This window comes from Brassica rapa, chromosome A05 (genome assembly GCF_000309985.2).
Source record: "Brassica rapa cultivar Chiifu-401-42 chromosome A05, CAAS_Brap_v3.01, whole genome shotgun sequence".
Taxonomy (NCBI): Eukaryota; Viridiplantae; Streptophyta; class Magnoliopsida; order Brassicales; family Brassicaceae; genus Brassica; species Brassica rapa.
In genome coordinates, this window is record NC_024799.2 from 18,704,643 (window position 1) to 18,723,686 (window position 19,044).

Consider the following 19,044-nt stretch of genomic DNA (forward strand, 5'->3'; position numbering starts at 1 on the left):
GTGATTTTCTTTTCACAATGTTTGCTCGAGGATACGACCACTCCCCCTCCTGGGACTGCTGAACTCATCAAAACCCAAGTTTGTTGTTGCATCTGCATACCATAGTTCTGGCCATAGGCAACACTCGAACGAGAAGACCGGCTATCAGCAGTTGATGGGCTATCTTCTCCTACAGTCTCGCTATGTTGAGGCGTATTTTTCTCTATGTTGAGCCTCTGCTGAAAACTCAAAGGCTGAGACTGGACTTTGTGAGTTGGAAATCTTGGGAGTTCCCATGATTGATCGGCGGTCTCAGCTGTTGGTTCTGCAGATGCTTTTGAGCTGCGGATGAACTAGTGGAAACACTTCCATTCTGGTTGCTTGGAGAGGGCTCTGGGGAATTGACCAGCTTGCCTGCTGCTGCGGTTGCTGTTGCTGCTTCTGGCTGAGAAAACGGAGCTGGATCATTGGAGGGAGTAGAACGAACCATTAAAAAATGGCATCGGCTGTCCAGGAGCTCCTCTATAAGCAGGTGGTGCACCAACATGTGCTGGGACTTGAAAAGGATAGCCATTATTTCTGCAAAATGGCCAGGTACTGCGTTTCATTGCCTGGCATGCCTGGATAACTGAAGGTCATTGTTGGGGCACCAGCTGGAGTAGCCGATGCAGAGCCATTCATGGAGTTTGCAGTAGCTGTCGCACCAGAAGAACCTGTGTTGCCACTATTAGGTCTGACAGATGCGCAGCTGCATGAGGCTGTTGGCCCACGGGGATAATGAATGTAGGACCATGCTACAATAAAAGAAACAAAATATGAGAAAAAAGAAACAATCAGCTTTCAAGAAAGACGACCAAAACTTGGAAGGAGAAGAATGCTTAGATGGACGACCAAAGAAAAACTAAGCCATCATGTTATTAGCTGCTCCTGGAGGCAGAGCTTGTTGGAGTAATATTTGATTTCTCTGACCTGTATCTGAGCCTTTGGAAGTAGATTGAGAGTTGACATCTGCGACCAGGATTGGAACTTCTTCCCAAAACAGTCCCCTGCAGTTCTGTGGGAGGCATGAGACTGAGATTGCAGGCCTTGGTCCCGTACAATGGAGCTGAGCCTGCTGCTGCAAGAGCCAGAACGGATTCATCTTATTGAACTGCTGATGGGATTGGATATTACGAGCAATGTAGCAGTGTGTTGCACATCTCTTAGGCCTCGGTTGATTAAACAGTAAATGTGTGGAGGAGGCTGAAAGAGATCAAAAAAAATTAAATTAGAAATGAAAGAAGATTCTTCGAACGCATCAGAAAGCTATTAAAATTACCTGCATTGCTGCTGAGGATAAGGAGCTAGTAGTATCCGCAGGCACACACCTTGTGTAGGTGCATGTACCTGTTTGATAATCACAGAGTTTTCTATTAGTTCAAGTGAAACAAAAAGAGGACTTTCCAAAACTTGACCAACTTAAATTACAAAACGCATACCCCATTGTAGGAAGACCTCCAGGCCAGCCAGGCATTGACATATGCAGAGCATAGGGGTAGCTTGAGCTGGGAAAATTCAGGAAATGAATGAATTAAAGAAACCAAAACTTAGCAAGTAAGAGAAACTCGAGGAAATATAGAAGAGAGATTATTACACCTGTTTCATCTGGAATAGATAGCTGTTGTTGTTGTTGTTGTTGTTGTTGTTGTTGCTGTTGCGGAGGTGCCTGTTTCTGAACATGATGCTTGTTTACTACACCCCACATTATCAGATTTCTTCAAGTCGAGTTTGAGCTCACAACTTCCTCTCTGACTTATGAGGTTCAGCTTCAGCCACCGCTCTAGATCTCTTCTTCTCCTCAGACTCAATCGTCGCATTACCTCCATCCTCTTTTAACAGAGGCTTTGCTTCCTGCTTCATCATGCATGAGAGAATTAAAAAATGGGGCAAAAAGGAACAAGATAAGAAAGAGGGCCAAAAGTAAAAAGTAGAAAGTAATGATGGATATCCGCAATTATGACAAAATTACCAAACAAAAGTAGGTCCCACTCACCGTTACCACTTCCGTGACTTTAGGGTTAGCTTCTGCTGCCACACATTCCATCTCACCGCCTCTCTCCGATGTCGATCTAACCGGAGGTGGCGCCTACACCGGTTTTAAAAAATAGAAAATAATATTTTAAACAAAATAGGAAGATTTTTAACAAAATCTTACAATTAAAATAAAATATTTTTTTTAAAAGGAAAAATCTTAGAGAATTAATTAAAACAAAAAGAAAAACTGAAACTTACCATCAGATCTATCTCAAACTTCTTCTCTTTCGCCGGCGAACTTCTGCATGATTAAACGGAGACTTCACTGAGCACCAGAACTAAGGGAAGAAAAATAAAAAAAAATAAATGTAAAGGTTGTATGCTAACATTTTAGCCCCATCACCATCGGATCTAAATCCTGGGGAAGTTTCCACTTTAGCGATACTGTTTCCTCTTTCGGCGGATTATTTTCTTTCTTCTCCGCTGATCTCGAATCTAACGACGCGTTGCTTTCTCTGGGCTGTGGATTGGTCGAATCCAATACCGCGCTGCTTTCTTCGGCTGATCCCGATCTCTTTAGCTGATCGCCTAACGGAACTTGACTTTTAGTCGGAGCTTCAGCTTCGGATTTAACGGCGCGTGACGGTAGATTAGAACTGTTCTCGTCGTCGTATTTGATAATCCTCGGCTTCTTTCTTTTAGGAACTGAGAAAAATCTAAAATGAGCAAAAAAGGAGAAATCATCAACAGATCATTGTGGATGAAAAGAACTTACCAATGGCTGAAACATTAGACGAGCTTGAATTTGCAGCTAATGTGGTGGTGGAAGACTGAAGAAGAGCTTGTGAATTAGAGATGGGTGAAGATACTCTGGATTTGACGTCAACGGCTGTTTTCGCACCTTCCTCACCGGCCGATTCTTGTTTCGACGCCGCTAGAGGCATGCGCATCATTCCGTACAGCACCTCAGCAATCTCTATCTCGATCTCGTCTTGAACAGCCACCGGAGATGATGATGATGATAGCTTGCACGGCGCTGACTTCGGCGGTAGAGGCTTTTGTTTGTCCCCGACGGCTTCAGATCAGAAAAAAAAAAGAAAAAAAAATTAGTCAAACGAAAGAGAAGATGAAAAAGAGATTTGAGAGGACGAACCATCTTTTTCCGTGCAGAGACGTTAGATGAAGACGGAGATGTAGGAGCGGGAGGAGAGGGAGACGCTAAATTAGAAGCCGGAGACACTTGGCGGTGGATTTGCTCTCCGGAAGCAAAAACACCACCGCCGCTAGCACTTGATGCCCATGATTCATGCGGTCTCTGTACAAGCTGTAACCGGAGAAGAAGAAGAAGAAATTAGATTAACAAATGAAAAGAGATTTGATCTGCATAAAACTATATTCACCTCTCTACCTGACCGAGCTTTTCTAGGAACGGCTACACCGATCATCTCATCGGCGGCCTTCCACGACGAGACGATAGGTGTCACCGGCGCCGGAGAAGGGAGCGATCTGAAGACTTTCGACGTTGGCGGAAAGTTTTTTCTCTGGTGGTTGTGGCTGTGGTGGTGGTGGTGGTGGTGATTTGAAAGAGACGATGAAAAAGAAGCGGCGGAGATATTGCTAGAAGGAGGAAGCATCTTTAACGAGGACGGTGGTCCGACGCCTCCTCCTCCGCCGTCGTCATATTCTTCATCGTCGTTGACACTCTCTTCCGAGCTGTCGTCACCGCCGTCGTCGCCGTGAACCATCACTAACCGTTCTCCTCTCCGTCTTTTGCTCCGGTTATGTAACCGATCTCGCTCTCTATTATCCCGTTCTCTTTCCCTCTCACGGTCTCTGTCACGTTCCCGATCTCGTTCCTTCTTCGTACTCCCTCCTCGATCTCTCAGCCTCGCCGCCTCCGGTAACTCCACCGGAACATCCTCCTCTGAAACAGAAAAAAAAACCATTAGAATCATACCTTCAGTCCCAGATCTGAAGAAGGAAATGGATAATACAAACCTGGAGAATCTCTGAAGCTTCCGGCTCTATGCCTCCGCCGTGACAGGCCATTTCCGGCAGCCGCCATGGGTACTCGTCTAGCTTCCCTATTTCTATCCATCTCTCTAATTGCTTCCGCTTCCTTCTCTCTTTTCTTTCTTCTATCTCTCTATACTTGCTTCCTTATCTCCTTTATTTGTGCTCCTCATAATAAAAGCAGTAGCGACCCGAATAAATCCACGGCTCATATCTCCTGCCGTATTACCTTTTCTTAATCTCCACCGTCGTGTGTACGCATCCAACGGTCCCAAATCTGTATGTACCAGCGTGACTACATCTTGGCCCTCCATTATTGAGATCTCACATCAATAACCGATATTTACTCTTTTATTATTAGCAAAAACGTATTCTTTCATTATTTTAATAGTCAGCATCTAATGTGGGTCCCACACCAAATATTGGTTATAAAAATATATTTACATTTGTATTTTGTTAACATACTTTAATTTCGATATTTTTTAATAATGCTATTCCGGGGTTCATGTGAAAAATTATTAGGACTGTTACCAAAAGTTATTAAACATTAAACTGCCACGTGTCAAAGTTTGACATCGCACACTTCCGTGTATGTTATCGCTACCAATATTTTATTGACTTTATTGTGTCGAGAATTAAAAGAAATGAAAAGAAAAAATAAAGGTATTGAGAGTCTCGAACAAGCAGATAATAATATTTAACTAAATAAATATATATTTTCAATAAACTATTTATTAAAATGCTCCTGGGGTAGTGTACTGTTGTCCACTAATCGCGATGACTCGTGTGATAAAGAAAACAAAACACTGACATATACACGCACAAAGATGATATTATTTTAATTCAAATGTGTCTTGAGAAGATGTATCACCGGCTAGTACCGGTACACAAAGACCTTGGTAAAGGTGATCTGACGATCAGAATGGAATCTTTGTGACCACCAATTCACACCGATACAACCGGTAAAATTAATCATATCAGGTTCCACTTCTCACCCTCTCTTCTCCATTTGTTGTCCTTTAACAAAATCAAGAGAATCAAATGGCTACTAGTTTTTTATTCGTGGCAGTAACTAAATATTTGATTGGAAGTGCAGTAAATAAAAGGTTCGTATTTACCTTTTCTATAGCTGATTTGTTAATACGAATTTATTACTTAATGTATTCTTTACTTATTATTCATACATGTAATAAAGTTACCAACCATACTAAAGATGTCTAAGATGGGTTTGAAAGAATTAATACCAATAATAAGTCTTATCTTTTGAACTTTTAAAGTTTTAGAAATTTGATTGATAAGGCAAAAAATCAAATAAATTATACCTGGAAATCTCTTTTTTTTTAATTATATAGATGTATCATAGTCTCACAAAAGTGATCCAGACTAATCACGTGTTGCCACGTGTCGGTCTTCTGTCCCTCGCGATGTCGAAATCTCTTATTTTAATTATTTAAAACTTTATTTTTCATGTTTCAATAAAATAAATCAAAATTGGGAAGGTAAGAATCAATATATCGATCATTCCTAGGTTAGATTGATACATTAGTCAAATTGACATAACTTCAAATCAAATAATTAAATATATGGTCATATATGGATATTTCTAAAATTGAACAATTGATATAATAGTCTCGGGATTTTTTTATTCAATTAGGGAGGAAAACCTATAAAGTAAGTAAGTTGGGCCCACTTTAGTCTAAAATATAATACAACTCATATAATACAAATCGACGGCTGCGACCATTTGTTGCCAATAACGAAATGCTCACTCAGCCGTTAGATTGTTTTCCAGTTTATTGTTTCCATAATTTGCTTAAAACAATCTGACCTGGCAGAAAGCGTCATCCCGTAAAACCTAAAAAGGTTCTGAGTTGGCACCAAACCGGTTGATCTGAGTCGTTCATTAAAGCACAACCACTAAACGGCTCAGATGAGAGGAACTTCACTCAAGTCGTGGTCACAGTACTTTCCGAGAAGTGGTAGGGCCCGCAGTTAGCTGCCAATATGGAGTTCTCTTCTCCTTCCTTTTTTTTTTTTTGGCTAAATCTTCTCCTTCCTTTTACTCTATCTTCTGACATCTTTTTCAATACATTAGTTTTTTTTTTTACAATAGTTATTTTAAAGTATTTTCACCCTACTCTCTTTGTTTGTTTTATTTACCAAAATAATAAATATGAATTTAGAATTCTATTATAACTATATTTATATGCACTGAAAATCATATATCTAATTTTTTTATTGGATCTTAGGGAATTAAAATTTTAATCGTATATGTTTGGTAATTTGTATATACTATTATAGTGTATGCCTAAGCAGATGAAAATGCTTCGAATGATAAAAGAATGTTGTTTAGTTAGATGTCTATTATGTTGATGTATCTGACCCCAAGCGCACACACACACAAAAAAATGTGGTGTATGATAGTTATTACATTATTTTCGTACTCTGACACGGTCCTAAACCATCATCTTGTAAGATGTATGAGTCCAGGCAGATCGTCAGTGGGAAAAAAAGGAAATTAGAAAATACGGAAAGATTTCTACTTTTAACTTGACAATCAATCAACGTTATTTTCAAATGTATATAATATCTGTTTTACTTAGTAATCCCTTTTTTTTTAAAAAGATATCATAATATGCAACGAAATGAATGTGACGTGTAACAGGGGGAAAAATGCTAATTTCGACCCAAACTATTTCAGTCGTACCAAATATGACCCGAACAATTGATCAGTGCCAAATACGACCTCAACTCAATTATAATTCGAAAAAACTACTCGAACTTCTTAAAACATGCTTAAATCTACATTGACTCTAACAGAAGTTAGTCAATCGTTAACAAGATAAAACGACGTCGTTATGATATACGAGGAAAAGTGCCAATTTCGACCCCAACACTCTCAGTCGTGCCAAATAGGACCCGAACAAATAGACAGTGCCAAAACCGGCCTCAACTTAAGTATAATTTAAAAAAAAACTACATGAACTTCTTAAAAGGTGCATAAATCTACATTGACTCTAACAGAAGTTAGTCAACTGTTAACAAGATAAGAAGACGTCGTTTATAACATATATAAATATATATATATCTATTTTTTTAAAAAAAAATATGTTCATTCCGGAACTCAAACCATGTTGTGTGATACCTTTTTTAAATGGGCACACTAACAACTAAATAAAAGTAACTTTTAAAATACTATTACAAATTGGAAATTTATATAAACTACTATTATTCTTCATCTTATCCAATTTAAAATTTTGGTGACAATTTTTCTGATTTATTAAATACATTAACATGTTTTTCTTATTTATCATATCTTTAATAAAATTATATCTTACTAAAATATAAAATAATATATTTATTATTATACGATCTTAAATATGCTTAAAACTTTGAATTTATTTATACAATTTCTTATTAAATTATTTTTAATTTTTAAAATTAAGTGGGAATTTTTTTAGTTTTCAAAGTTGATATTATATATTTTGATATTTTGTTCAAAAATGTTAAGAGGCCTTTACCTTTCTTTCACTAAGATATGTTGTACAAAATATTAGACAAATTAAACAATAACTAAAATATATAAAGCAATCACCAAAGTTTTAAATTAGATAAGATGAAGAAGAATAGTAGTTTATATAATGGAGAATTTCAATTTGTAATAATATTTCAAAAACTTATTTTAGTCTAGTTGTTAGTGTGCCCCTTTAAAAGGATATCTCATCACAGATTTGAGTCCCGAAATGAACATATTTTTTAAAAAAATACATATATCAAAACAACGTCGTCTTATCTTTGTTAAAAGTTGATTAACTTCTGTTAGAGATAATGTAGATTTAGACACGTTTTAAAAAAAATTGGGTAATTTTTCTTAAATTATAATTGAGTTGAGGTCGTTTTTGGCACTGACCATTTGTTCGGGTCTTATTTGGCACGACTGAGAGTGTTGGGGTCGAAATTGACATTTTTCCTCGTATATCAAAACGACGTCGTTTTATCTTGTTAACGGTTGACTAACTTCTGTTAGAGTCAATGTAGATTTAAGCACGTTTTAAAAAGTTCGGGTAGTTTTTTTGAATTATAATTGAGTTGACGTTGTATTTGGTACTGATCAATTGTTCGGGTCGTATTTGGTACGACTGAAATAGTTGGGGTCAAAATTGGCACTTTTCCATGTAACAGGGCCCATGTAAAATATTAGATTTTGTAGTTAAACACACAGCAATGTTTTTGGTCAATGGTCAGGATCGTAATAAATTACAGTGGAGTAACAAGACTAAAACAGTAGATTTACATATTTAATTACAATAAAAAACATATTGTTACAAAACATTACGCGGTGCGAAGCGCGTACAAAACAAATCAAACTTATTAGGGGTGGGCCTTTATCCGATATCCGAAGTGGCACCCGAACCCGATCCGAAAAATCCGAACCGAAACCCGAACCGAAGTAGCAAAATACCCGAACGGGTATTGAATAAGGAGAGATTGGATACCCGAACCCGAACGGGTAATACCCGAACCCGAATGGATATCCGAAGATAACCGAACATATGTATAATTAACCTTATATTTCTAGTTTACATCTCTCATTTTATATAAAATATTTATATTGATACTACACATACTTTAAGTTCATATGATATACATACAATTACGAAAAAAATGATTTGCTACTCATTTAAAATGCATGTCAAGTTTTTTATTTCAAAAATTAACAAAAAGTTACAACCAAATTTTTTTAAAAAAAATAACTAAATTAGTATCTTTTTAGTTTTAAAATATTATGTCCAAATCTATTAATCATTCAATCTATTAAAAACAAAAAATTAGTTAACTTAAAGTTATACTTTTAAATACAAGAAACTTGAGAAATGAAAATTTTAATTTTTTTTTTCAAAATCTAAATATCCGAACCCGATCCGAAATAACCGAATCCGAACTAAAAATACCCGAACCCGACCCGAAGTACAGAAATACCCGAACGGGTTCTACACCTCTATACCGAAATATCCGAAAATCCGAAATACCTGATCCGAACCCGAACGGATACCCGAACGCCCACCCCTAAAACTTATACAGTGGTTCAGACTGATGCGACGTGACATTTTAGAGATACGACACGTGGACAATAGCTCTCTTTTGATTCGTCTGCTGGGATCTTGTTTCTGTCGATGCTATTCCTTCCGTTTTAAAATCTCTCTGTAGATACAATCAAAGACAGAGTTAAGTGTGAGAAAGCTAATCTCACAGCCGTTCACGCTTGATATGCGTAACAGCTGCTAACTGATTACGTGGTGGATTTAGAGTGGTGTAGTTACGTCATCATGTAGAACTGTCTTTTAAATGCCTTTAAAAAATTGAAATATTAAAATAATATAAACACGCAAAAATGCCACGTTGGAGTATGCCAGTATTGCGTCCTGCCAAATGAAATTGTCTGGTTTTTTCAATTTATTTTCTTATATTAAAAACTTCTCAATGAAGGTACCAGAAAAGATAAAGAAAGAATTACACTCAAAGGCAGTTTTAAGTTTATTATAACACAATAAGTCACTTTCTTCTACCAAGACACTTTCTTCTAACTGCTTCCTTTCTTTCTAAATAGATTAGTCACTTCGTAACTAACCAGCTGAGTAACCAAACTATTATATTAGCGGGAATTAACCTTCATCACACATCTCTCTTCCCACTCAATGGTTCAGATTAAATCTAATACTTTTGACAATATTTATCTCTGTTTCATTTCCTGGCCACTGGATTTGCTTTTGGTACTTTAACTTTTAACGATTCAGATTAATCAGCCACATTCATCATCTCCTTTTTTTTGTCGTCGTATTTCTTCTGAAAATTGTAATGGGCATTCTTCATCATCTCCTTTCTTCACTGGCGTCTCCACCGCTATTCTCGGCGAAGTGGGTCAGTCGTTATACCCTAGAATAAGATTCAAAATCCTCTCTTTCTATTGATCTCTCTAAGCAAAGTGAGTGATTTCTTATTTGTTTTGGGTCAGCAATGAATCTACTCCACATCAATCATCAATAACATAGCTTTCTGTTTCAGATCCAACCCCCACCTTCGTCGGCTTCTCAGATTATCACCATATTCCTCCACCACTCTCCATCCTTCTGACGCTGCCGCAGTTGATATGGTAAGAACCATCTTTTTCCCATTGTAAGTTTCCTTGAAAGTCTGATTCTTCTCTACGAAAATTTCACAAAGTCTTAGCAATCTCAACGTATTCCATATAGTCAAATTTAAAACTTTGAACCAATCATTGTTCTAATTTTGAACCAAACGTTATTCATCCAACTTTAAAAAATTTTGTAAGCCTTATAAAGACGAGATTTTGTTATTGTCGCTAAAGTGGAGAGGAAGTTAGAAGTTTGGATACTCTTGAGATTTTTCAAATTGGTCTGTAAAAATATGTGTATTATAGATATTTTTTGTTTCGTTTTCGTGGATGGGTAGAGAAGTTGTTGACGTGCGTATGAACAAAGATTGACATTGTTCCCTTTGTTATTTCCATTTAGTTAACTCCACATGAACATGTAGAAGAGAAGATTCCTATCTTCCTATGGCCTCTTGATGGGAAATATTGAGAATCAACCAAGTCTAAAGACGAGCTCATGTACAGTGTACACAACCCGCCAAGTGTTACTGATCAATGTGTACATCAAAACCATTGTACATGTGTACACGTAACTTTAATATATTACATTTTCAGTTTACATTGTTGTTCGATTCAGAAACAAATACAAGTGGACACTCCATGGTCAATTTTCTGTTTTTGTGATGTTCCAACAAAATGTCATTTTGCTTCTTCTTTTTAAAAACTTTTAATTGCATGAGAAGTTCAAAGTTTGAGATGACTCGTTTCAAAAATAATTGTTGCATTCACAGGGATCATGACATTAGTGAATTCTTGGACCAACTATAGTTAACGGTTTCTTAACCATCTAAACAAAACTCATTTCTAAATTTTCTACAACAACGTTCAGTAGGATGTCCATGTGTACATTTGCCTCATAGTGTACATGTGTACATTTTGCCTCACATTTGCCTCAAAGTGTACATGCATCATTGAGTTCAGACTTGTCTTCGAATGTATGTTGAATAACATAAAACTCATTTCACATGTATATTCTTGATTCTTATTATTGAAATTGATAATAATCGTATATTACATCATTAGATTTATGGTAAAACACAAACTAAACGTTAGGCACAAGAGTTTGATAAAAACTAAGGTCCACCATGATTATCAATAAGAACCATATGTATAGTGCAACAGATGTGTACACGATGCACATGTAACTGATCAAGAAATTTTGTAATCAATGTACATGTATATATATTTAGTAACCAGTGTACACGTCGATACGCTGTAGGGTTAAACCAATTTTGTAGAGTGTACATGTGTACAATGTTAAACCAATGTTTGCATGTACATTAAATTCATATACTGTCCACATTTATGATGTTTACATTAACATTAAATCTACATATATATGGCCATTTTGTAGGGTTAATAGTTTATTTTAGGTTTAAGTGGATAGGATTTAGTTTATTGGGGTTTGTGGTTTATTGCGAGAGGGTATAATGTTTTTGTGAATGTGTACAATTAAGTTATATGTATATTATAATGTTTGAGTTCTTGTGTTTCCTGACCGTCTGAGTTCTCGTGTTCACATATATGTATAATATAATGTTTTATTTGTGAATGTGTACAATTAAGTTATGTTTTACGGTACGTAGATTTTGTGAATGTGTAGATTTTGTGGCTTAGTGCAAAAAAATGTGTACACAATGCATATGAAACAAATGTGTACACGATGCATATGCAATTGATCAAGAAATTTATTAATCAGTGTACATGTATATATATTAGTATCCAGTTTACACGTGGATAATTATGATAACGTGTACATGTGTACAATAGTTAACCAATTCTTTGCATGTACATTAAATTCTTATACATGTACATATGTGAATGTGTACAATTAAGTGAATGTGTACAAATAATATGAGTGGCAATTTCGTAATAATTTCATCTTCTTCATATTAGGGTTTCCAGCGTTTTCTGCAAATAGATCTCATAGCCGTCATTGATTCTTATCATAGAATCTTCATTTATTTAGCGTTTTACTTCTATAACTTACAATTATACTATAAACTAACCGATTAGAACCAAAAACCAAGCAAAAACAAGTTTTGATTTTCGAGTTTTGGAAGATTTTATCCAAAACGCCATAGTTCTTCTATGCCAAACATTTATCCGCTGATTATATAATCGTCTACGCCGTTATGCCGTCATCACCCGGTGGTCCTTTCTCGGTTTAGTCAAAATTCCGATTGTCCAAAAGCTTCTTCGTTGTCTTCTCTCAGAACCGTAAATTTTTTTTCTGGGTGATAGTTAACCAATTAAAAAATACATTTTACGGGCCTAAGATCATTTATGTATCAAATCTAATTTTATCTCAAATCCACCAAGCCATCATTGATTTTTTTCAAAATTCAAACTCTGTAACCAACCTAACCAGCATAAATTGTCGTTTTACTTAAATACCCATCTCTAGTTTTGTTTTTCCAGGGACAAATCAGTCTTCAACCACCAAAAACTGCCTTGGTAGCACAATCTGCTCTTGTATGTAATAAAAACATGTAAACTGTCTATTTGTGTTAATAACTCAAAGATAAATTATAATGAATTATGATTCTGAAAAAAATACTTTGGCTATGAATGTTAACTGCGGATCACCAATACGCACATAACGGTCCAAATATGTGTTTCCATTCAACACAATTTTGAGTTGATAAATTGTATATAAAAAATAAATATAAAATATGTAATAATAGAGAAAGCAAGAGTGCGGGAAGTGGAACGCACATCAAACGCAGTAGAAGGAAAAAGGTGTGGTCTATGTACTGTACATGTGTTTACTTAATTGAATTTAATTTTTAAAACAAATAAAAATATATATTATATTTTTCTATGTAATATTTACACAAGATTGTGGTAATGTTTTCTCACACGTATTTTGGGTAAGCAACAGAAAGGGGAAACAAGCTTTGGATTTTTTTTTTTACATATTTGTTTAAAAAGAGCTATAGTAAAAAATAAGGATTATAAATTCTTTCTTTTTTAACTTTAGAAATATGTTTTAAGTTAGCTTTCTACATTTTCTCTTAAATTATTTAAAGCAATTTTTTTTTAGAATAACATCAAAACGCTTTATCATAAATATATCACATAAAAATCAAAATGACTAAAATATTTCATTAAAATGTTAAAAAATACTTATACTCATATGATTAACTAATCTAGACTCAAATAAAAACTCAAATTGTTCAGATAGTTTTAAATTTTTTGGATAAAAGTTATTAAAGTTATTCAGTTTTTAGCGATTTCTACTTATAAATAATTATTTAAATTATTTTGATTATTTTAAAACCAAATATAGTTAATATTTATAAATATAGACTATATCATAAACATTTATGTACCTATTCGGTTTTTGGTTCGGTTTTGGTTCGGTTTCGGCATTTCGGTTCTAGAGATATAGAATCCAGTATAACTAATATGATCCAAACCTAGCCTTGCTTTTTGGTCGATTAGGTTTGGTTCCAGATAAATGTGCCCAGACTTAGCTGGAGTTTTAAAATTTGAAAATACAATATTTTAGATGAGAAACTAAGTAAAAATGATACAATTGAAAATACAATATTTTAGATGAGAAAGTAAGTAAAAATGATTATTGTAATATAATTAAAATATTTCTATAAATTAAATAAAAAGTTTCAGATTCTTAATTTAATATCACTAATATTTTAAAGCTTGGTTTGCAGAGTCTTCATGAGTCTATTTATGTTGATGACAAAAAAAATTAAATGAAATATTTTCAGATATCTTAATTAATTTTAAGACAACTGACGCAATTATAATTTTTTAAATAAAATAATTGGTTATAAATTTTAATAATAGTATATTAAATTTCATATTTGAGATATATAAAATAACTTTTAAATAAAATTTGTATTTTTAAAAATTATATTAGTATCACTGATATTTTAGTTTGTAAAATATAAAAAATATTATATGTATCCCGCAGTTACACTATTTATGATACATGTCACCATTCATACTTTATTTTAAACCGCTTATTTTAGACAAACCGTATTTGTTCCGCAGTATGCATTTTTCTAACATAAACCACACTTAAACCGCACCGCACTAACCAATCCGCTTGTCCCGCACCACCCAACCCGCTGTTACCATTCGGAGCCTTTACCAAATATTGACGAGTTTAGGTAACACGTGGTGACTTTAGGAGTTTATTGCTTTTTGCCAACGTGTCAACTGTTTTGATCGTTCGCTTAGCCCTAGCCGTCAGAGAAAAATTTCTTCAACAGACCATTAAACCATTCATTAGTCTTACATAAAAGCGATTATTTTCTAGTTTTAATAAAAAGAAACATAATTAAATGGTGTAATTATCGTAGAAAACATTTCAAATTTTCTATCAGTGGAGTATATTGTTTATGCTTTGTCGTATGCTAAGATATACATATATATATGTAAAAAAAATCCCTTCATTAACGCACTAACGCACATCGAAAATTTCAATTTATTATTTTATACTTAAACCATACTATAATATTGGTAATTGAATCGTATCTTTTGCTTAAAATATTATTTGGATCATAGATCATGATAGTGGCATTTAAAATAATATACAACGAACATGGCACCATGACTGTTTCTTCTATTTTATAATCGTATACTATCATTCAAATCTAGAAAATGCAGGAAAGTACACAATGCCACAATTGCAAATATTTTATACTATGAAACGAGATTAGTTTAGTATTAAATATTACTTTATTTTAGAAACAGTTGACAGATAGAGAGGATAGGCAACTGACTAGGACGTATTTGTATTGATTTCGTATACATATAATTCAATAGTTAGATAAAGAAAAGTCAAAATATTGAAAATATTTTATATCAACATATAGTGTTAGACATAATCTATTATTTGTGTGTTTGATAATTGATGAGGGAGGAAGAATGTGGAAGCCCTTTTTGCTTTTCCTCTACCATTTTGCTGATGAAGAAATAAAATAAAATAATTAAGGTTATTGGTGATTAATGCTATTATTTGACCTAAACTGCCATGATAAACTGAAAACAATAGCCATGATAGATACTCTTATTTTAAAGGACACAACTATATATTATTTTGTTAGCTTTAGAGAGAGAGTCTCTGGTACGTTTGAAAGAAAGTGGTTAAGTACACATAATCCCCTAAAATATAATACTATTTGATGAAAAAGTTTTCTATTATAATTTGACTATTTTTCTTAATGGTTCATTAATAATGTTTTGTTTATATTTGAAAGGTTTGGGGCCCGAAAGAAAATAAAGGCCCATACCCTATTTAAAGGATCCACTCGGTCCGCTCTCTCTATTAAACTTTTTTCTTTTTTTTTTTATAACGACATTTTATTGATTTAACTTGAATGTACATGATCATCATGGAGTAATACACTTAGATACTGCGGTACATAATAATGAAATGAAAAATCAACTCCATCTTCAAGTCTTTTTGCTAACAAATCTGCAACTTTGTTTGCACTTCTTCTTGTCCATTGGAAACTTATATCTTGAAATTTATTCGCCCACCATTGAATCTCTCTTTTCCAATTGTAATATGCAAAGTGAAGTCTCTTCTTGTTGATAATGTCTATTGCCTTTTGGCAATCACTTTCCATAATAATCTTTCTATATCCCAAACTCCAACAGTGTTGTAAAGCCATCAGAATAGCTTGTAACTCACATTCCAATGCATCATTTCTTGTTCTCCCCCTTGCTTGAGCCGATCCTTTATAGATACCATTTTCATCCCTGATAACCCAACCAGCTGAAGTCTGATGTTGTGTAGAATTGTAAGCTCCATCTGTATTACACTTAATCCACCCAATCATTGGTTTCTTCCAATGTAGACACTCAGTCAAATGATGACTCTGCCGTCTTCTTAAATGGCCCTCTTCACCTTTATTATCAAGTTGTTTCCATTCCTTTGCATCTTCTCTTGCATATCGCAACAAACTTCTCCACGGGATTTCCTTTTGTCTGAATATTAACGTGTTTCGACTCTTCCATATTCTCCATAATAACCAGAAAGGCAAATCCTGCATGTGTGATAGTCTAGTTGATAATGAGCATTGCAAGCAGGCCTCAATTTTCTCTTCTAGAGTTGAGCTCGAGTTGTTGATGATGAGGTTAGAAACTCCCGATGCTCTCCATATTATTTTCGCATAGGGACATTCAAAGAAAATGTGATCCGCCGTTTCTATTGCCAAACAACATCTTCGACACTGATCATTTTGAATAATATGACGTCTCTTCAAATTATTACCAGTAGCCAAACTCCTAGACAGGACCCTCCACAAGAAATGTTTTAGCTTAGCAGGAGCTTTTGTTTTCCATACCTTGTGTTTCAAAACTGCAGGTCCATGAGTTGGTATTGTTGGTGGGTTTGACGGTAGATGCGTACCTAGCCAATATCCTGATTTCACCGTATAAATTCCATCTTCATTGTAGTGCCATCCCAACAGGTCTTGCTGTGCCACTGGACTTATCTTTAGAGCAAGTATTTTATCCACATCCTCATCAATAATCATTTCACGCAGCTTTTGCTCATTCCATTGATCTCCAGTAGTGTTGAAATATTCTCTCACCTTTTCCTCCAACTGATACACTCCACGAGCTCTTGGTGATCTTGGTGGGTGATCTGGGATCCATGGATCAGTCCACATATTAACCAAAGATCCATCTCCAATAATATATCTCATTCCTTTGTTAATGAGATCACGCCCATGCAGAATCGATTTCCAGGGATAAGAAGCTTTCTTTTTAAGCTTAGCATTCAAAATATCCTCCTCAGGGAAGTATCTAGCTTTAAGAATACGAGCCATTAGGCAGTGAGGATGTTGCATAACTCTCCATACTTGTTTACTAAGCAGAGCTTGATTAAAGATTTCCAAATCTTTAAATCCCAATCCTCCTTCTCTTTTTGGCACACTGACTCTATCCCAAGAGTACCAATGTAATCCTTTCTTATCTCCAGCTCCCCACCAGAATTTAGCTAAAACTGCATTGATCTCAGCACATACTTCTTTTGGTAACCGGAAGATATTCATTGAGAAGATAGGCATCGCCACTGCAATAGCTTTCAATAACACCTCCTTACCACCCGTAGATAGATACCTCTGTTTCCAACTCTGTGTGACTGACTTAACCTTCTCTATAATATAAGCAAACATCTCACTTTTCTTGCTTCCCACTTGTTCAGGCAGTCCCAAATATTTACCGATTCCTCCTTCATTAAATATTCCTAACAGACTTCTCATTTTTGTCTTAACCGTGGGGTTAACCTTCGCTCCAAATGTAATCGAAGATTTAGTGAGGTTGATTGCTTGTCCTGAAACAGCTTCATAGATACTGAATATAGTCTTTAGCTTCTTTGCTGCCCTCTCATTAGCCAAAGAGAAAAATAAAGAATCATCCGCAAACAATAAATGATTGACCGCTGGTGCATTGTTTGATATCTTCACTCCTAGTAGCGATCTATCCATCATTGCTCTTGTCATCAAATGAGAAAGCACTTCCGCACATAATATAAAGAGATAAGGGGACAGAGGATCCCCTTGTCTCAGTCCACGAGCTGGCGTGATGATCCCCTCCAGAGATCCATTTACTAACACCGAATATTTGACTGCAGTCACACAACTCATTATCCAGCAAATCCATCTGTCATCAAATCCCATGACCTTCATAGTTTCAGCTAAGAAATCCCACTCCAGTCTATCATATGCTTTAGTGATGTCTGTCTTGACTGCCATATAAGACGAAGCCTGTCTTTTCCTAGCTTTGAGACTGTGAAAAACCTCATGAGCTATCACAATGTTGTCTGAGATCATTCTTCCCGGGATGAAAGCATTTTGATTCTCTGAAATGATATTACTCAGATGCTCCTTAAGCCGGTTGACCAATACTTTAGTAATAATCTTGTATGAGACATTACAAAGCGCTATAGGTCTAAACTCTTTCATTCCAGTTGGAGGATATACCTTTGGTATCAGGCATATATTGGTATGGCTGATCTGATGATCCATCTCTCCTGTCTCAAAGAATCCAATAATCTCCTTCATCACATCTTCTTTAATTTCCTCCTAATAAGTGTGATAAAAGACCGCAGTAAACCCATCTGGACCTGGAGTTTTATGTGCACCAATATCCATTACTGCTCTATAAACTTCTTCCTCAGTAACCATTCGAGTTAAGTCATTATTCATGGTTGGAGTAACTCGTCTCTGAAAGTCATGAAACACCTTTTCATACATTGCCGGATTGACCCCTTGAGATGCATACAGACCATCGAAATAGTTAATCGCCACTGCTGAAATCTCCTTATGACTTCTATGAATAACTCCCTGGTCATCTTGGATTACACTGATAGTATTTTTGATTCTTTTTCCTTTTGTAACAGCATGAAAATATCCAGTATTGCGATCTCCAGACCTTAACCAGTTGATTCTACTTTTTTGTTTCCAATAGATCTCTTCATCTATATAGGCTTGATTCAATTCTTCTCTAATCTCTGTCCTCCTTTCCTGACTTGTTGTTGCAGATGTAACTGCTTGATCCAACAGGGCTCGCAAGGTTCCTATTCTCTCCTCTGCATTATTTCTATTGTGTCTTTTCCATCGAGAGATGTAGGTTCTACATCTACTTAGTCGTTGGACTAGAGGTGTCTGTAGGAGTTGAGCTTGTCCTATCCCTTTCCATCCTCTACGAACAGTGTCTTCAAACCCATCTTTTGACATCATACGGCTATCGAAGCGAAAACATTTACGTGGTTCTTCTCTTTCCACTGCAATGAAGGTTACCAGTGGTCTATGATCTGATTCACCAATTTCCAAGAATTCTGTTTGAGAAGCAGGGAACATCTCAAACCATTTAGTATTAGCCAT

The 19,044-nt window shown here is 35.3% G+C and overlaps 2 protein-coding genes across 2 annotated transcripts in view; both read right to left on the reverse strand.

The window, feature by feature from the left end:
* The window catches only part of LOC117125710 (protein TIME FOR COFFEE-like), a 25,972-nt gene extending 22,824 nt beyond the window's left edge, over positions 1 to 3,148 (reverse strand). The window contains 9 exon segments of the mRNA XM_033292673.1: positions 1,615 to 1,717; positions 1,719 to 1,760; positions 1,762 to 1,869; positions 2,012 to 2,104; positions 2,251 to 2,293; positions 2,380 to 2,434; positions 2,437 to 2,697; positions 2,768 to 3,067; positions 3,109 to 3,148. Coding sequence (XP_033148564.1) covers positions 1,615 to 1,717; positions 1,719 to 1,760; positions 1,762 to 1,869; positions 2,012 to 2,104; positions 2,251 to 2,293; positions 2,380 to 2,434; positions 2,437 to 2,697; positions 2,768 to 3,067; positions 3,109 to 3,148 — 1,045 coding nt within the window.
* On the reverse strand, positions 3,054 to 4,173 carry LOC103869045 (protein TIME FOR COFFEE). Its single transcript, XM_033292901.1, has 4 exons — positions 3,991 to 4,173; positions 3,401 to 3,916; positions 3,146 to 3,316; positions 3,054 to 3,067 (listed from the first exon to the last, which is right to left on the reverse strand). Exons 1-3 carry the CDS (start codon positions 4,088 to 4,090, stop codon positions 3,297 to 3,299), a joined length of 636 nt encoding a protein of 211 aa, XP_033148792.1. The 5' UTR covers positions 4,091 to 4,173; the 3' UTR covers positions 3,054 to 3,067; positions 3,146 to 3,296.
* Between the last annotated feature and the right edge of the window lie 14,871 nt (positions 4,174 to 19,044).

What these genes read in the sequence shown, in the direction of transcription:
- LOC103869045 (XM_033292901.1), bottom strand. Translation starts at nt 4,090, where the DNA reads ATGGATAGAAATAGGGAAGCTAGACGAGTACCCATGGCGGCTGCCGGA. An exon ending in AAGCTTCAGAGATTCTCCAG is followed by an intron (nt 3,917 to 3,990) that starts GTTTGTATTATC and finishes TTTCTGTTTCAG; the next exon opens with AGGAGGATGTTCCGGTGGAG. An exon ending in TCCTAGAAAAGCTCGGTCAG is followed by an intron (nt 3,317 to 3,400) that starts GTAGAGAGGTGA and finishes CTCCGGTTACAG; the next exon opens with CTTGTACAGAGACCGCATGA.